The following is a 17,977-nucleotide window of genomic DNA, read 5'->3' as shown; positions in this document are numbered from 1 at the left end:
AATAAATTTTTCAAATACAAATGTATGTAGGTGGCATAAGGCCTGGCAGTTACGACAAAACCAGGGAGCGGGGGTTAGCATGGTCATAGTGATAAAAACAGTGCTCGGAAGGTCCTCAGTGCGTTTTCGCGAGATCCGAAGATTTTGTCGCGTTATGTTGCAAAATCCGTACGGAGATCGCAGTTTTTCGTACAAAAGGTAAAGCGAAATGCTTCATTGAGATGTTCTACAACAGCGCCAGACCGCGGCGCAAAGAAGAATATTACAGCGAAATCCCGCATTCGGAAGTTGTATAAATTCTAAATTAAAAAATACAACTGAATTGTTATGGACTGCGAAACCTAATGCTATAAAAATTCAAAATATATTGCTGCAAGTCGTCAAGATGCCCCTGAAAGTTGTAAGCTGAAAATGAAGTCCAAATTTCCAAAAAAACCACATGGTTTGGCAAGCTATTTGTTTCTGTGGCCGAAAGAGCAGCCCTTTTTTCCCATCCGGGACAATGAATGATCAAATTTATCGGGATGAGTGCCTCACAAGACGTCTTCTGTCATTTATCAACAGATAAGGAGTAGGCCACTATTCTAGGCGGCAATGGCAAGCTGCCAGTATGCCAAGGACACATTGCCGTGGTATAATGCAAATAACATCAATTTTGTACCTCACGACTGCAATCCACCCAATAGCCCAGAGCCACGTCCTATTGGGGAATATTGGTCAATTGTCAAAGGAATCTTGAAGAAAACAGGTGAAAGAGTGAAAATTATTGAAGAGTGCAATACAAAGTAGTTGTGCGCATCGCGTAATTGTCGATGATGCAGTCGTGCAGAACATGATGGCGCGTGTGCGATGAAAATACCGATCACTTGCATATGGAGCAAATAATAACTAATATTTTAACATTTTAATAACATCTAAACTTCCAAGTTATATAATACAAAAAAAAAAATAATTTCAAAGCCTTCTAGTTTGTTTCTGGTAGTAATTTCTAAGTGTCGCAGTTTTGGTGTGTTCACCCTTTAATAAAATCAATTTAAAACTTACCTGCATTTCTGGCGGTCCACCTTCATCACGTATCAATAATAAATAACTTTGGCCATCTATGAATACCTCCTTCTTAAAGCGACCGCCCTCAGGCGACTCCTCTTGCATATAGGAACCAGTTAAATATCGATGCACTAAAGCTGATTTGCCAGAGTTCAGTGAACCGACAATGCCCAAACGCAAATCGGGTACTGAACGTGAGATCGTCCATTCTTGACTGTTGACAAAGGAGTCTGGAAAAAAGTTGAAAAAAATAAACAAAGAAAATTTAAGAAAGTTAAACAAGATTTATTCTGGCAAGTAAGTACATACATACATATGTATGAGTAGTATAGTATATGAAATTTTTAATGTAGTGTTGATGATATCTTAGTACATATGCATATACGCAAAAAAATAAATTTTTGATAATTTTTTAAAATCTCACATACCAACGCGTTTCGGGGGAAATTAGTGACCAAACCCATTTTTGGTAGTTTCATATTTACATGTTTTGTGATTTTACAGCGAAATTGTGTCTAAGATAATTTAAGAATTTATTTAAATTACCAAAATGTTGGCCAATTAGTATGCAATGCATAGCCAAATGCCACTCTATGCATACTATGAGTATTTTTTCAATAACTGATTGGACATGCTGATTTTGTGTGCGCTGCATGCCAACAAAAATATATGATTGCTGACAATCGTGCATGTCAATAGGCAAAAAAAAAACTAGCAAACCGAAAAGTTACCGCACAATAAAGTCGGTAATCTTATGGACATTTAATTGGCAGCATAAAGTTTTTTCTAATAAATTTATTACAACAACTTCAACATAAATAACTATAATATTTCAGTTGCGCATGAGAGTTGTCACATAAGTAATACGCACACTTTATGACAGCCGTCAGCAATGACATTTTGACATTGCTTTAGATAAGCGACAATTGGTGTGAAAAAAAATATATATGCAAAATAGAGTAAAATATTAACAAAATAATTATTTATAACAAGTGTGTGAACAAATGTAGGGTCACATGTGTTTAGAATGACTTTTTCCGGAGAAATACTTAGACATCTTTTAGTCGTTTAGATGTCTAAAAATTTAGTATTCTAGGAAGTCCAAATGTTATAAAGTTTCAAGCGTGCAAAAAAAAAAACAAAAATTTTTTGATATATTACTTCCGCCTTCTAAATGTCATATGCGTAGCGCACGAAAAAAGTACATGAATTAGAGAGAAAAACTAAAAAAAAAAAAAATCACAATTGTCAACCGGCTATCATCATATGGCACTGTCGGCCATAAGTTTATCCCCTTACTACAATAAATAGCAGTTAGTGTGTAGTACAAGCACCAGACAGCAGCTAGTTTTCAGCTCAGTGTTCCTTTTTTTATTTACATAGTTTTATGACAATGCAGATCATCCGACTATAGGCAGAATACTGGAGAAGATATGCTGGTTTCACGCCCTTTACTCTCTAACATATTGCAGTTGTGGTGGAACATGTTTTCGACTTACTTTAGACTACTAGATACGCGTATTACATGCCATTTTGTATTCCTCAGGCTACTACTATTTTTTCTCACAAACGTACATGTATTTACACGCAATTAGCAGCAGTGGGATTTTGTTTTGTTTTTGTTTTGTAAGGCTTATTCGTGGTACTACAATGTTACCGGCTCGATACTTACACAAACCTATGAATGAGTGACATACATATTTATGTATGTATGTAAGTAGATATGTATGTATTCATAACAGGCAAATGTAGAAAATTGCTATTCTGAGATCCTTAGATGATAGCCCTCGTGTACGCTCCAGCCTTCATCTCTAACACAGCTCCTCCTCACAGCGCTTCATTATTAGCTGCTCTTTCCAGACGTTATTGTATGTCCTTGCCTCTACTTGTCGTGTCGTAAATTCCCGCATGTGCTCGTAAATATGTATATGAATGTGTACTAGGGTGGTCCAAAAATACATGGGGAGAAAATAAGGTCGGAAATTTAATGCTCTCACCCACCAGGATTGTTCAGTATCGAAATGTTTTTATTTTGAAATAAACAAATATTTAGAGGTCGCTCAAAACACTCAAAGTTTCCCATGTAATTTACATACTTGGGAAAAACAAGTTTTCGTAGAAATGGTATAGAATTCTTGAGATCAATATTTTTCAAAAAATGCAATGCAGGAACCTTTTGAAGTTTTTAGGGGTCCTATAAAATAGTTAATAATAGAAACAGTTGGGTATAGTTATTGGAAGTCTCCTGGAGAGAAACGAAGTTTTCCGATCAAAAAATATTGATTTCAAGAATTCTATACCATTTCTACGAAAACTTGTTTTTTCCAGAGACATAACTATTGTAAATGAAAATAATAAAAGTCAATCAATAATCATTATATTAAGATAAATATTTTTGAGTCATCTATAATTATTATTCAAGGACTTATAATTATTATTCAAGGACTTATATTAGTCCTTTCATAATAATTATCATTGAGATAAATATTTTTAAGTCTTCAAAGACTTTTACTTTAAGATTTATATTATAAAAGTGTTTTCATAATAATTATGAGCGCGAAAAAATTTTTTAAAGCCTTAAAATACGGGACTTGTCCAGGAGCATTTCAGGATTAGTCCAGGTCGGGGCTAGATGGGGACCAGTTCAGAACTAGTGGGGAGTGGTTTGGGACAAGTTGGGGCTTGGTTTGGCACCCGTTCGGGACTATATACAAAATTTTTTCGCACTCATAATTATTATCAAAAGGCTTCTATAATATAAGTCTCAAAATAAACGTTTTTGAAGACTTAAAAATATTTGCCACAATGATAATTATTATGACAAGACTTTTATAATATAAGCCTCAAAATAAAAGTCTTTGAAGACTTAAAAATACTTATCTCGCTGCTAATTATTATGAAGACTTCTATTATATAAGTCGTCAAATAATAGTTATCGATGACTTAAAAAAATTCGATCACACAAAATTACTCTCAAAAGACTTACGAAAATTTGAATGACTTTTTTAGTACTCCACCATGAAATAATTATTATTCTGGGTCTCTGGTTTTTTTCCCATATAAAATACAAGGAGAACTTTGAGCGCTTTGAGCGACCTATTTAAATATTTTTTGATTTGAAAATTAAAAAAAGAGGGGAATAATTGTGTTGGCTTTAGTACAATCCTAGGGGGTGAGCGCATTAAAATTCCCACTTCACTTTTTTTGGACCACCCTAATGTCTACGCGCATTCTGAAAATATCATATACGCAGTTTGTACTCACGTCCATCATGCCTTTGATTGACAGCTCGATGCCCAGGCAGTCAGGCAGTCATCCAGTTACTCATATCAAGGCACACTACATTATCCTCACACACTCTGCCCTGCACAAAAAGCCAGTTAGCCTGCTTGAGGGGCAACAACTGTCTGGTCTTCTCAGTTTCTGTTGTCACTGTTAAAAATTGTTTGATTTCTGGCTGGACACTTTTGTGATTTAAATGCATTGCTACAGTTTAAATTTTTCGGCAAATTTGCAACTTTCAGTTCGCCTTTTGTGGTGCTTTGACTTGCACTGTTTGCTCTTGTCGAGTTACTTAAAAGACAATAAATTTTGTCCTGCAAAAAAGTAAAATGAAAAAAAGCGCAATTTCACACAATTGTTGCTTCCAGTTTTTGCCTTTTGATTTTTCTTTACTGATTTTTTGAAAAGAAATTTTTTTGCAACAGTTGCCATTCGTCACTATGCGACATTTCGAGAAGCGTAACAAATTCGCAAGTGTGTCAGCAGCTGCTTGATGTTGTCAAGCCATACGTCACATGTCACCATCTTGTCATTATTCCATATATGTAAAAATATATTTATATATATGCGTATGTGTACAGTGAGCTCCTAAAGGAGGCGTACTCTGGCTTATAGCGTCATAAAATATTTACCTTTAAAGGGATGGGTGTAGTATGTATTGTCATTTTATTCAAAAGAAATAGGCCTATTTTCTTAAAAGAACGAGCAGAAAAAATTTTGAACTAAAAACTTTAATAATGTGGACAAATAGCGCATCGTCTTGCCGGTAATGGTACTACTTAGAAAATTGGGCTCGAATCGTAACATCCGTTCACGGATCGAAAAACATACGAAAGAAAATTACGTGATACGTCAGTCGCATAAGCGGGATGGTATAAAGAGTACGTTCACGTATGTCATAATCCGAAAAGTGTGTTTTTACGAGACGAGTATTACGATATCGTATGTGACGATTCGAGTCCTAGTCTTGTTCCATGGCAAATCTTGATAATTTAAGGTAACTACTTCTTACAGCTTATCTATTCAATGGGCATATTTATGATTGTGTTTGACGTATGTAAAGGTTTTTTGCCTGGAGGATGTTGAGACATCACACTGATCATATTTTGTGTCTTAGTCAGGTCAGAGTTTGAAGTATTTCAACTTTTGAATAGTCGAGAGTTGTATCCTCAATCACCTTCATAGAATGTGTACCGCAGTGTTTCCAGTAACTGGGTTAATAAAATCCCGTCTAAATACATCCTAAATCCCGTTTTATACTAAAGATATAACAGAAATCCCTCTTTGATTTTTTTTTTCGAAACTCTACAGCTCTGAGGCATTTTATTGTATAATCTTGGTCAATGATAGGTTTTCTTCAGAATTGAATGCTCTCAAAAAGTGTCCATTGCAGCGTAATCCGTACTCCCATCAGCAAGGTAGTACGGGTCATTAAACCCAATTTTTCATGAAATTCTTGTTCATACAGTTTCCAATAAAAAAATTCTATGAAACCAAACCGCTAACATCGATATTTCTTTAGATATTGGACTTTGCAGTTGATCAACAATTTCTATAATTTAGCCCAATACTCCGTGAAAATTCCACACTACCTCAACTTCAAGGCCCAATATCTCAAGAAATATCAATGCTGGCGATTTGGTGTTCTAAAAGTGTTTTGTAGGAAATTGAATGTACTACAAGTTTGTCGTTTACATTTTTTCTGCAGCTTTTATTATTTACGAGGTAGGTGGCAAAAAACGACAATTTCATAAAAAAAATTGGGTTTTGTTCGCCGCATTGGACACTTTTGTAGAGCATTCAATTCTGCAGAAAACCCATCATTGACCAAAATTATACCATAAAATGCTTCTGAGCTGTAGAGTTTTGGAAAAAAATCAAAGTTTACGTGTATTTTATATCGGAAATCTTTGCACGCCTTGGGCGAGGACTTAATGTTAATATTAAGGGTTAAAGTTTTCAGGGAGTTTTTTTAATGTGCTTTTCAAAAAATTTCGGGGTAGGAGTGAAAAAAAACAATAGTCGCCAAAAAAGCTCCCTAATGTACATAGATATGCAATATACATACATAGGATTTATATACATTAGGGCGGGTCAGTTTTTTTTTTACTATGCGCGTATAGCTTAAGAGGATTCTACTTGTAATTCGACGCAACTTTGTCGAAGAAACCATCGGTCTAAAATCAATTAGGAGTTTGCCATATTGCGAAAATAGGCGTAGAAGAAAATGTGGAAATTTTTACTGTTGTGCACTCTGGTGGTAGTTTTAAGAAAAAGAGAAGTGCAGAAATGGATTCCTCATACCAAATAACCCCTACAGCATATTTTTGTGCAAAATTTAAGCAATTCTTTACAACACTTCAGAAAAGTGCTAAGAAACCTATTTTCACAATTTGGCACATTCCAAATTGATTTTAGAGCCATGGTTCCTTCGGAAAAGTTGCTTAGAATTACACGTTCATATGTATGTGCAATATGCGCATAGTCGAAAAAATATCCCATACAAATTTACCCGCCATTATATACGTACATATTTTACACAAACAGCATTTTCATTCGTTTTCGCGTTGATCAGATGGCTGACATTCCATTGGCTAATCTTAGTTTAAACCAGCCAGCTCAGGCGTTTAAACCATGTTTAAACCACAGCCATGCACAGAAAAACTGACTCTAAGTCGCATAATTAGTATGGTCTGCAAAAAATCCCGTTTTTCGACCGAAAATCCCATTCGCCCTTTTTAGTCATAAAATCCCGAAAAAAGGGCGAAATCCCGCAAACAGGCAACACTGGTGTACCGTAGGTCTTAAGAGGGCCTCCAGCAAACTCTTAATTACTGATTGGTGGTTGATTATATGTAAGTACTGTAAAGCTGTGCGAGGTCTTAGGCAGTGCCTAGCCCTATTTGGTTATCAATTTACTAGTAGAGATATAAACCTTTAAAGTAGGCCTGGTTAAATAACCGGTCACCTTTAGAATCAACAATTCGTCTTCGGTTCTTCTTTTCATATTAACAATCTTCTAGTTTATTTGGGTGTTTTTTTTTGTATCTGTGCTGGAAGAAAAAAGTCCTATCTTACGAGTATTACTCACAAAAAAATCTAAAAAATTGCTATGTATGTATATCCGCATTGACTGTCAGAGAAAAAGTTTCAAAAGAAATTTTTTTTGGCGAAAACTCTTCAGACGACCGCTGTGTTATGTCAGAGCTTGTGTAGTTCTTATACCACCCACAAAAGGTAGCAGCTGTCAGTGTCAATGTTCCACGCATGTGGACGCTAAGAAATCGATTATTTTAATTATAGAAAATCAATTTGCAACAAATGACAGGCAGTCAAATGCTAACCACAACAGAAAATAATAGATAAAAATGTTATTCAAGTCATTAATCCATTGAAAAAAGCTATATATTTATATAAAGACAAGCGTGTGCCAGTTTAACAAAAGCGCTTATGGTGTGCGCAGGCGTACATGCGAGCTTGTTTGCCCATAAAAGGGCTGCGAGCGTGCGACTCAGTTTCTGTGTTGTTGCCTAGTCAATGTTCAATCAGCGCTGTGGAGCTGGGAGCTGGGAGCAAGGCGCTCCAAAAGACCTGCTGCATGTGCTATTAGTCAAAAGTGGACGGTGGCGCATGCGCATTGAGTAGCTTAATTGCCCGCACGTAATCTGCGAGCGGGTGTATTAGCGTACGATCGCTTACCTTGAATGGGAAAATTTCGCGAAGCTGTCAATGTCATCGCTACCAAATGATGCACACAGCCAGTCACTAGTTTATTGACATGCAACTGTGGCAATTGCAATGGCAGACAATTTCAGTGGCAGCGCAACATCAACAACAACTGAATAATGATGCACAGCAGCAATGTGATCGTATATGTTTTGTGAACGCTGTATTAAATCTGTTGTGCAATACTCAAGCTGTGTAGGTTGAACTGGTTAATTTGCCATGAGTTTTGGACAATTTTTTTTTACATATGGAAAAATTTGGGTTTGCTTAAAAAAATACTTGATTTGGCTAGTAGGCAAATTGCTCAGAACTTTCGTTGCAACCATACTGCAAGGTAATTGAGAAGAAACCTCTCTCACTCACTCAATACAAGTAAGCACTTTACGAGTCCATGCCAAGCAGGCTTCATGCCGTAGTAAAAGTCAGGGGGGGATTAATAAAATATTAATTCAATTAAATTTTAATAAATAAAAGATATACATATTTATGTTTGAAAAACTTTTATGTTAATTTAATATTAAAGAAAATAAAAAACTGATTTTAATAAAAAAACGAAATTAATTTTTTGACATTTATGTATGTATGCATCTGTTTTGATAAAAATATCTATCATTTACTTAGATCTAGTAACTGTTAACTAAAGAATTATAAATAAACAAGTTCTGAAAATATCGATAAAAGTATGTCGATAAAGATCGATTAAAATGTATATGAAATTATCGATAAATAAACGGCAAAAGGATACCTGTATATCGATAATTTTACATCGTTACTAGTCCGGAGAAATATTGCAATAACGAATAACACTTAGAAAAAATCGGTATACTTTTACAACCTTCGGTAAAAGATAAAAGTCGATAAATGGTATACTTTGACAATCTTCGGTAAAGGATAAAAGTCGATAAATGGATACAAATGCGATAGATAAGCGCATCGATAAATTGATAGAAAGCCGCCACGCTAAATAAAATTTTTCAATTATTTAAAATGTTTACCACCCTAATGTGAATTCAACACATGCATACACACACACATACTCGTGTGTGAAAAACTGCACTTTTCACTTCAGTGAATACTCGCTCAATTTCCCCTCAAAACGGATCCTTCAAACTATTTTGAGCAGAGACCTAGGATAATAATTATTTCATGGTGGAGTTTAATAAAAGTCACCCAAATTTTCGTAAGAATTATAAGTCTTTTCATAATAATTATGTGTGTAAACATTCGATAACTATGATAACTATGATCTGAAGACTTATATAATATAAGTCTTTTCATAATAATTATCAGCGAGATAAATATTTTTAAGTCTTCAAAGACTGTTATTTTGAGACTTATATTATAAAAGTCTTGTCATAATAATTATCATTGAGATAAATATTCTTAAGTCTGCAAGGACTTTAAATTTGAGACTTATATTATAAAAGTCTTTTGATAATTCATATTGCATTAAATCTTGGCCTCTTATTTGCTTGTCTTTTCGAATAAAAAAAAATTGTTCATTAAAGCTTCCTTCCCCATAAATGCCATGGTTTTTCAAATATCGTTAATAAACCGAAAAAATATTGCCATAAACAAATAATAAAATAACACAAATTTTTCAAATAATCTTCTGAATAAAATTGAGAAAATATTTCTGCCACTTTTCATTGACGGTAATTTTTGTGGTATCTTTGCGGCCGAGTACATGAGAAAAGCTCCGCTCCGCCTCGTTCAGTGTGAACACCCGAGGTTCGTCTTTATGCGCTCGGCACCGCTTTCTGTGTGAACGACAAGAAATACCACCTAAAACATCTAAAATCGATTTAATTCCCGAGAGGAAGCACTAAAATTCCTAAAAACTTTTTGCCACTCTACTCTCCAAAAATACCAACTCGGCAAACATACATATTTAGCTCATAAAAACCCCTTTTATTTCCATGAAGTAAAAATTGGGCTGCCATTATGACACAAAAGGAGATCAAAACCAAAACAAATTAGCCAGCTCTCTCTACATTAAACCGAAATAAAAACAGATGCTAACAAAGAAAATATGAAATAAATGATGGTATTTCAAGCTCTTCACACACGTCAGGGTTAATAACGAGCGATCAATTTCATAAGCCTGCCACTTAAGAAAATATTAGAAAAATCAGCGGAGGCATACAAAAAAACGACAAACAGAAAAACTGAAGAGAGGAAACATTAGCAATGGAAATATTTCTATAGAAAAAACGGTCAATTCGATTGTTATGTAAATTATTAAGGGGAGTGATCTGCATAAGAATGCAAAAAGGCTGCCTCTTAAAATAACACAAGACGAACATCGCATGGACAATAGCTGACCAGAAGTAGTAAGGGCAAATTTGTTTCTACGCTGGTTGCTATGAAAGGAAGCACAAGTAAGGAAGGAAGGAAGGAAAGGAAGGAAGGAAGGAAGTAAGGAAGGATACATGACAAGTTAAGGCAACGATTATGTGAAGTGAGAGGGTTAATCTTGCAGGGCAACACATGACATGTAGACAAGTTTTTGGTAACTGGATACCGACAGCTACACGTGAAAATTGCTGTATTATGAGTTGTTAAAAGATCGTAAAATAAAAAATTAAAATAAAACATCATAAAATATGCTTAAACATTAATGAAAAAATCACTGCAAAGCAATGAGACAACAACACATACAAGTAATTTATGTATGAAGGCTACTCCAGAAAACAGGAGGCGGTCAGTAGAGACCACAAGGCGTTGTTCATGTAAACAAAGGCAGCGTGGAACGGTAAAGGGGAGGGCAGTGGAACCGAAAGTATCTACGCTTACATGAGTTAAATGTATATATATATATGTATAAGAAGACATGTGTATGTTAAAATAAATACTCGTTGCTAAGCGTGCAAGTTGGAAGTAAAAAAGGAGAAATATCGTTGTGCATGCAAAAGGTGGTTTGTAGGCAATTAGACATTAGACTGCACCACCAAAAAAAGTTGCGGGTTTTCCGCCGGGACTACGAAATTTGTTATATTTAAAAACGTCCACAAAATATTTCGGAAAAATATTAATATTTACTTGAGCTGGACCGATTGGAAAATACCTTCAATAATAAAGTTTTTTTATGAATAAAAATAGTTTCATCAAGACCTTTTTGAAAAAAATCACCTCAGCTGACAAAACAGATTAAGCTTAAAAAATCTGCATAAAAATATTTAATCATCTTTTCAACGGCATCGTAATAATGAGATTTTTGATGCTGTTTTTTTTACTTTTTTCAAAGATTGATTTACGAAAAAATTGCATAACTGGGCCAAAACTATTCTGATTTAGACTTATGGGGTCTCAGTAGAAAGGTATTTTCCCACTCTTTCTTATTTCTGTGCAAAAAAAAGTAATTCATGTCCCAATTTTTTATTTTATTTTTTTCAAATACCAATGACGCTCGTTCATTCTACCTTTCTCTTTCATCCTTTGAATATGTTTAATAGCAATTTAAAAAAAAAAGAGATAATACCTTTTGAATGATACCTCACACGTCTAAATCGGAATAATTTAGTTTCAGTTATTCAGGCTTTTCTTAAACCAATCTTTTGAAAAAGTTAAAAAACAGCATCAAAAATCTCATTATTACGATTCCGTTGAATTTTTTTTTTTAATTTTTCTTATCTTTTTTTTAATGATTTTAAGCTTAAACCATTTTGTCATTTAAGAATCTATTTTTATTTATAAAAAACACCATTTTTGGAGGTATTCTCAAATTGGTCCAGCTCTCGTAAATCTTAATATTTTTCCCAAATATTTTGGTGGACGTCTTAAAATATAATAGATTTTATAATTCCAATGGAAACACAGTACCGTGTTTTTTTTTTTTTTAGGAGGGATTGATGCAGTCTAATGTACATACATATATATGTATGTACATAAAAAGGTCAGCTCAGAGATATGATATGCCCAAAACCCGCTCATTATTATTGTTGATATTCCCGATATAGCTACGGTGACCATTCGTTCTGTTTTTTGCAGGACCGTACTGTTTTTCAAAGGTCGGTCCTGCGTAGTTTTTCAAACCTGAAAAAACCTGAAAATGTACTGATTTTCTCCAGGTGTCCTGCATTTGTCCCGCATTTTAATCGTTATTTTAAAATTATCGGACAATGGATGGATTTTTTAAAAAAAGTGTTTTTTGGTACTTTTCGTAGCTTTTCTTCAATATCTCATGAAAAAATCTCCCAATCAAAGTAAGCGACTTACAGCTCGAAGGGTATTGATGTGCCTCTTACCAAAATATATAACTTGTGGCGACTTCAATGAAAATTATGAGATTTTCAATCAGATACGCAGTTTTATTCGATAATTTTTTTCATTAGTTTAAAAATTCGATAAAGAAGATATATCATTACAGTAAATTTTGAGCCAAAGATAATGAAACTCGGATTAGAAATGTAGATGCTATGCAGCGCAATCTGCACAAATTATATATTTTTGTAAAGGGCACATAAATACCTTTGTAAGTCGTCGTTTACGTCGATTCATGACGTCGATTTTTGATAAATAACTGCGAAAAGTACCAAAAAACAAAAAAACTGGTATTGTTTTCGTTTTGAACGACTCAAAATTTGCCTATAAAATAATCTTTTAAAGATTTTCACTTTTCGTGAAAGCTTTTGTAATTATAATATGTTTTACTACACTTTTATAAATATTCATGTAAAAAAAGATTAATATCAATGAAGAAAACGTGATTCATTTTCAAAGCTTAAAATGTATTAAGAATTTTGAATCATAAATACTCTTTTGATATTATTATACTACGTAAATATATGTAGGCATATTTTTGAAAAATTGTCCTTCATTTTGAATGAATATTTATGGTCACCGTAGATATAGCGGTAGTGTACTTGAGTGTTGGTTGTATTTTTTTGTTGTCATTTTGTGCATTGTTTGGTAGCCTTGAGATGCTTTTCTTGTCGCAAAAGCTTGTGAATGTAGCGTTAATGTATATTTGAAGAGCTCACTTGATTTTTCTACAACACTGGCGAATCGCTTTAGTTGCTTGGCGCCCGTGAACAAGTATAACCAGTTAACTCACTAAGCGGCATGAAATTAAATACATATAAATATATGTGAAAAAGAAAATGTGTCTGCATTTGGAGTGAATTTCATGCATTGCGCTGAAGGGATTTATTAAGATTTTTTGTATGTTTCGTTTTCGAATGGAGAGCAATTTGCAAAAAGTTCTGCGAAATTTGCTTAGAGCGAAATAAGAGCAGATTTGCCGCTAAATTAGTACAGCTCGGTTCCATTTATATGCAAATTTTAATTGATATTTTTGGCGTCTTTTGTTGCTTGTGAATGTTGTTTGAAATTGAAATTTTAGTTGGTTGATAAATAAATAAAAAACAAATGATACTTGGCGAAGCGAAATGAGTATCTCCGGTATTATGAAAGGCTTTTACGAGTATGTGTACATAACTGTCCGAAATTCTAAAAAAGAGGCACGTTAGAAATTTTGAAAAAATTTTCGATATTAAAGAAAATTAAATTTAGTATCAGCGTTAGAATTTCACTACGATCGCAGTAGATTTGCTACGATTTTTGACGAAATTTAAAAATTTACTACGCTACTCCGCTTCACCCACGATCTACTCCGGTTTTCTTTCCCAAATAATAAAGGACACTTATTGCAATATCTGAACTCTTGCATCTATTTTCCATTATTTTTTAATTAAAATACCGTCTATTCTCTAACAAAAACCATATAAAAAGTTTCAAACTTTGTAAAAATATCAACCAATTTTCATAAATTTTTTTTTGAGTATGTCGTTTTGAAGCCGATTCATTTTTAGCATAAAGTACAAGTTTGGAGTAGCTTGCTTTTGAAATTTTTTTTATTGGCGCTCCTCCGCATTTTTTTTATATAAAGCAGGCTCGCATTTTTTTACATACCAGGATATTTTTAAGGAATGAAATTTTTATGAAATAAAATTTTTTTTTTTAATTTTCTAAAAAGTTTGAAACTTGTGTTTATGTGTAATCGGGGAAGAAGCATTGTCCGTATTCATGTGCATGTGAGTGTATGTACATTAGGGTGGTCCAGAAATTCATGTGAAAAAAGTAAAGTCCGTATTTTAGTGCTCTCATCCCTTGGGTTTGTTATACATCAAAAAAACTTATACCACATTTTTTCCATGTAATTTGTATGGGGGAAAAAGAACGTTTCATAGAAATGGTATAGAATTCTTGAAAATCAATATTTTCCGATCGGAAAACTTTGTTTCTCTTCAGGTGACTTCCGGTAATAATATCCAAGCGTTTAGTTTACTATTTTTTAAAACTAATAATTTTTTTGGGTCCCCCTTAACATTTTTTGGGGTTTTTGGGGGCCTTATAAAAAAAATAAAATTTAGAAAATGGTTAAATAAACAACTGGGTAATATATATATATATATATATTTTTCTTTATATAGAACCATTCTAAGGAGTGTCAGCATTAAAATTCAGATTTAACTTATTTTGAACCAACCTAATGTACATGTATGCATGATAAAATTATGTAAAGCAAACTACTTTACGAAACTGTCAACATTGAAAAGTGCATCGAATGAAATATCAAACAACCAATTTGCAACAGATACATTAGCACAGAAAAAATCTAAAAAAAAAACGACCAAAGCAGAAAAAGTAAACGGAGCTGTGAAACAAGATTAGAGAAACCCAATCGGTACGCAAATCAAAGGGCAACAATTAAACACTTTTGCTATGTACGTTTTAAAGTATGACAATTTTTATTAATTGCGCTCGAAATGCGCATAATTGCTATTAGATGTAGGAAAACAAAAAAACAAACAAAACCTTCCTATTGGGATTAACTTCTGACAGTTGACAAATGAAATGTCAAACCGAACTAAAGGTTATCAGCGAGATGAAAACTTAAGCCACTTTCCCCTTGCATAATTACTTACTTATACGCTTACTTAAAGAAAATGCGAGACAATTTGTTTTCAAGCAAGAAGACGCGGCTTGGTTGGTGGCATAAGGGTCAGGTACGTATGTAGTATGTAGATTCAGCGCTAAAATGTCAAATTGACAGATGAGAAAAACAGAAGTCAAATATAATCTAAGTAGTGAGAGTAGCAAAATATGAACATGCCAGTTGAAAAAAAAAAGTTATTAATGATCTGTGCATGTAAATAAAAAAAATATAAGAAATACAAGAATACAGTGACATGCAAGCGAATGGTGTGGTGAGTTTTAGATGGATACTCATGTACATAGCTGTATACATATGCACATATTTATGTCGTGTTATGCAAATTTCACGTTACGTAACTAGTTCACTGTAAAAGGTGCGATAAACAAAAGAAAAACTAGCGAGACTGAGGTTGACAAGCTTGTTGTGAAATTTCTGAAATTAAAGAACAAAAGCGCGAAAGTGAATGGTGTGCAGCAGACAAGAAAGTGAAAGAATGGGTGCCAGTAAAGATTACATAAGGAGGTTACAAAATGTGAAAATAGGAAATAGAAAAAAATAAATAAAAAGAAAAATAGTAGAGTCGACAAGCGGAACAAGGAAATGTGTTTTTTTTTTCTCAAACGCGCTAGATTTTCTATTTTACCTGTATGTAAATAAAAAAAAAACTAGTTTTCGGTTAAGTTTGTGTGCACTGGTTTATTATTCTTGGGTGGCCCGGCTTTGAATGGAAGGGTCAAGGAGGCTTCAAATATGTTGTATACGTGAACAAAGGTGACTTGAGTAAACAAATACAAAAGCTAAAATTTGTATAAATAGTAAACAAAAGTGTATTAGAAAAGTATTCGTAGCGACACATGAACACACTCAACAACACATATAAAAACGTAAATGACAGTCGAGTTAATTAGACTGACAATATGCGCTGTTGATTTGACTCAAGATCAAATTAATTATGTAGTTTTAACCGTTTGTTAAGATTTTGTATAAAAATATTGAAAATTGTATTGTGTATTGAATATGTAGAACTATAGGTGATTTCCACCAAGCTTTAAATTGTAGTTAATGCTTATAGAAAAAATTAATTTTTTTATACTATAATCGATATTTTCATGGATTTAGTTTATTAGTTATTTATCGGTTAATTAAAAATAATGTTATCGATAACGATATATGTAGATATATATCGATTTTTGTAATTATCGTTATATTTATTGAGATCTGTATCTCATTTTTTATTTAATCCCACTCGTATGACATAATTTTCCTGAAGTTAAGGCTGGAATACTTAGGGGATTCACAAGACGTGTTAACCGTCGTAAAATCTTAAGGTTAACATCTTTTTTAATTAAAATGGTTTTAGGGGATTTCTAACTAAACCGAAATTCTTTTAAACTGATAAAGAATATATAATTAGCCAACCCCCCAACCATTTTAACCGCTATTTTACATAAACAAGTGTTAAGCTTAAGATTTTACGACGGTTAACACGTCTTGTGAATCCCCTAACTATATATGAGCTTAGCTCAAATTTTTTTCTTAAAATATAATGCATGTGTTCCACCGTGCGATGAAAACAAAAACAAATAGATTCAAAACACATGGAAAAATTAATATACTCACAAAACTAGGGAGCAATGAAATTGTGTTGTTTTGAATTTTTCAAATTAATTTAGCCATCAGGGCGATGCTGGCTAAGATAGTAAAAAGTCTTTCGTAAGAGAAATGAAAAACCGTTGGCAAGATAGTTCGAAAGACCTTTGTTATTCTAGCACAAGCCTTAGAAAAAAGCTCTCTCTTTCACCACTCCTGGTGAAAAGCTATTGTGAGAGAAAGCATTTGTACATCATTAAATTAAATTTTTTAGATTTTTTTTTTACAAATGAGATATATATTTTTTTAAGTTAACGTAATTTTTAGAAGCTTTTGTTTATGTATTATTTCCAATTTAGTTTAAATTTTCATTTTTTCCTTTAATAGTCTGGTTCTGATGGTTTTAAAAAAATATTTTTTTAATTAAATTTTAAGGAACTTATCTTATTTTTTTGTTTTTTAAATACGTTATTTAAGTTTTATAGTTAAATTTTCTTTTAATTTTTTAGATATTATTACGAAAAGTGGAAAAATATTTGTTTTAAATTTCATTTACTTTTTGGAAATTTATTTTATTTATTTTTTACTGTAATTTATTTTTTTGTAAACTTCCTTTACTTTTAATTCGTAGATTTTGTTGTTTTAGAAAGAAAATTTTCTTTTTGCTTCGTTTAATTTTTAGGATCTTTTTCAATTTATTTAAAATTGTTTTTTTTTTCTTTTTTAAATACAAATATTTTTAATTTAATTTAATTCATAAGTATTATTTCCTTCTTTTATGATTTTTTCTTTTTCTAATTTAATTTTCTTTTATTTATTAATTTTTATCGTTTTAAAAAGAAAAATATATATGAACATTTAATATAATTTAATTACAAAAAAAAACTTACTGCTAAGATCTCTTCGTTAGCAGATCTTTCTCATCATCATCAGATCATTAGTCTTTTGAGATACAGTAAAAAGCTTTTAAGATTGTTGCCCGAATTGACATTTGTCTTTCGAACGACTGTGGTGAGTTGAAATGCAGTTGCCAGAATTGCCCTGTATTGTATGAAAGGGCTCATTGTACAGCAAGCATTTTCAGAGCCATTTTGGAGCTGATGGCTAAGAATTTTTTCTTTCTGTGTGAACGCAACCTTAGAGATTTTTTTACTACAACTTTTACTATCATTTTGTGCGCTTTCGAATAGTATCTTTTTTTTTGGTAATTAAGCCGTGTTTTCCCACTCGCACGCAAATTGGCGTATTATCACGTAATCCAGCTGTTATGCATAACGCTTTAACTACCGGAATATGTTGGAAAACAAAAAAAAGTAGAGACATATGTACTTTCGAATTTACTCGAATAAGAATTTCCTTCTACACTGACCAAGCAAATTCTGCTAACCACAT

The 17,977-nt window shown here is 32.9% G+C and overlaps 1 protein-coding gene across 2 annotated transcripts in view; it reads right to left on the bottom strand.

Annotated features, from left to right (window-relative positions):
• LOC118735543 (centaurin-gamma-1A) overlaps positions 1–17,977 on the bottom strand; it is a 387,419-nt gene that overhangs the window by 41,874 nt on the left and 327,568 nt on the right. For both annotated transcript variants that reach the window (XM_036465346.1, XM_036465347.1), the window contains exon 2: positions 1,045–1,277. In XM_036465346.1, coding sequence (XP_036321239.1) covers positions 1,045–1,152 — 108 coding nt within the window. In that variant the 5' untranslated portion in view covers positions 1,153–1,277. The remainder of the gene's footprint in view (positions 1–1,044; positions 1,278–17,977) is intronic.

Source organism: Rhagoletis pomonella, unplaced genomic scaffold, assembly GCF_013731165.1.
Source record: "Rhagoletis pomonella isolate Grant_MI unplaced genomic scaffold, Rhpom_1.0 Rhpom_scaffold_00003, whole genome shotgun sequence".
NCBI classification, from domain to species: Eukaryota; Metazoa; Arthropoda; class Insecta; order Diptera; family Tephritidae; genus Rhagoletis; species Rhagoletis pomonella.
Note: the sequence above shows the minus strand (reverse complement) of the source record. Positions and strands in the feature narration are given on the sequence as shown.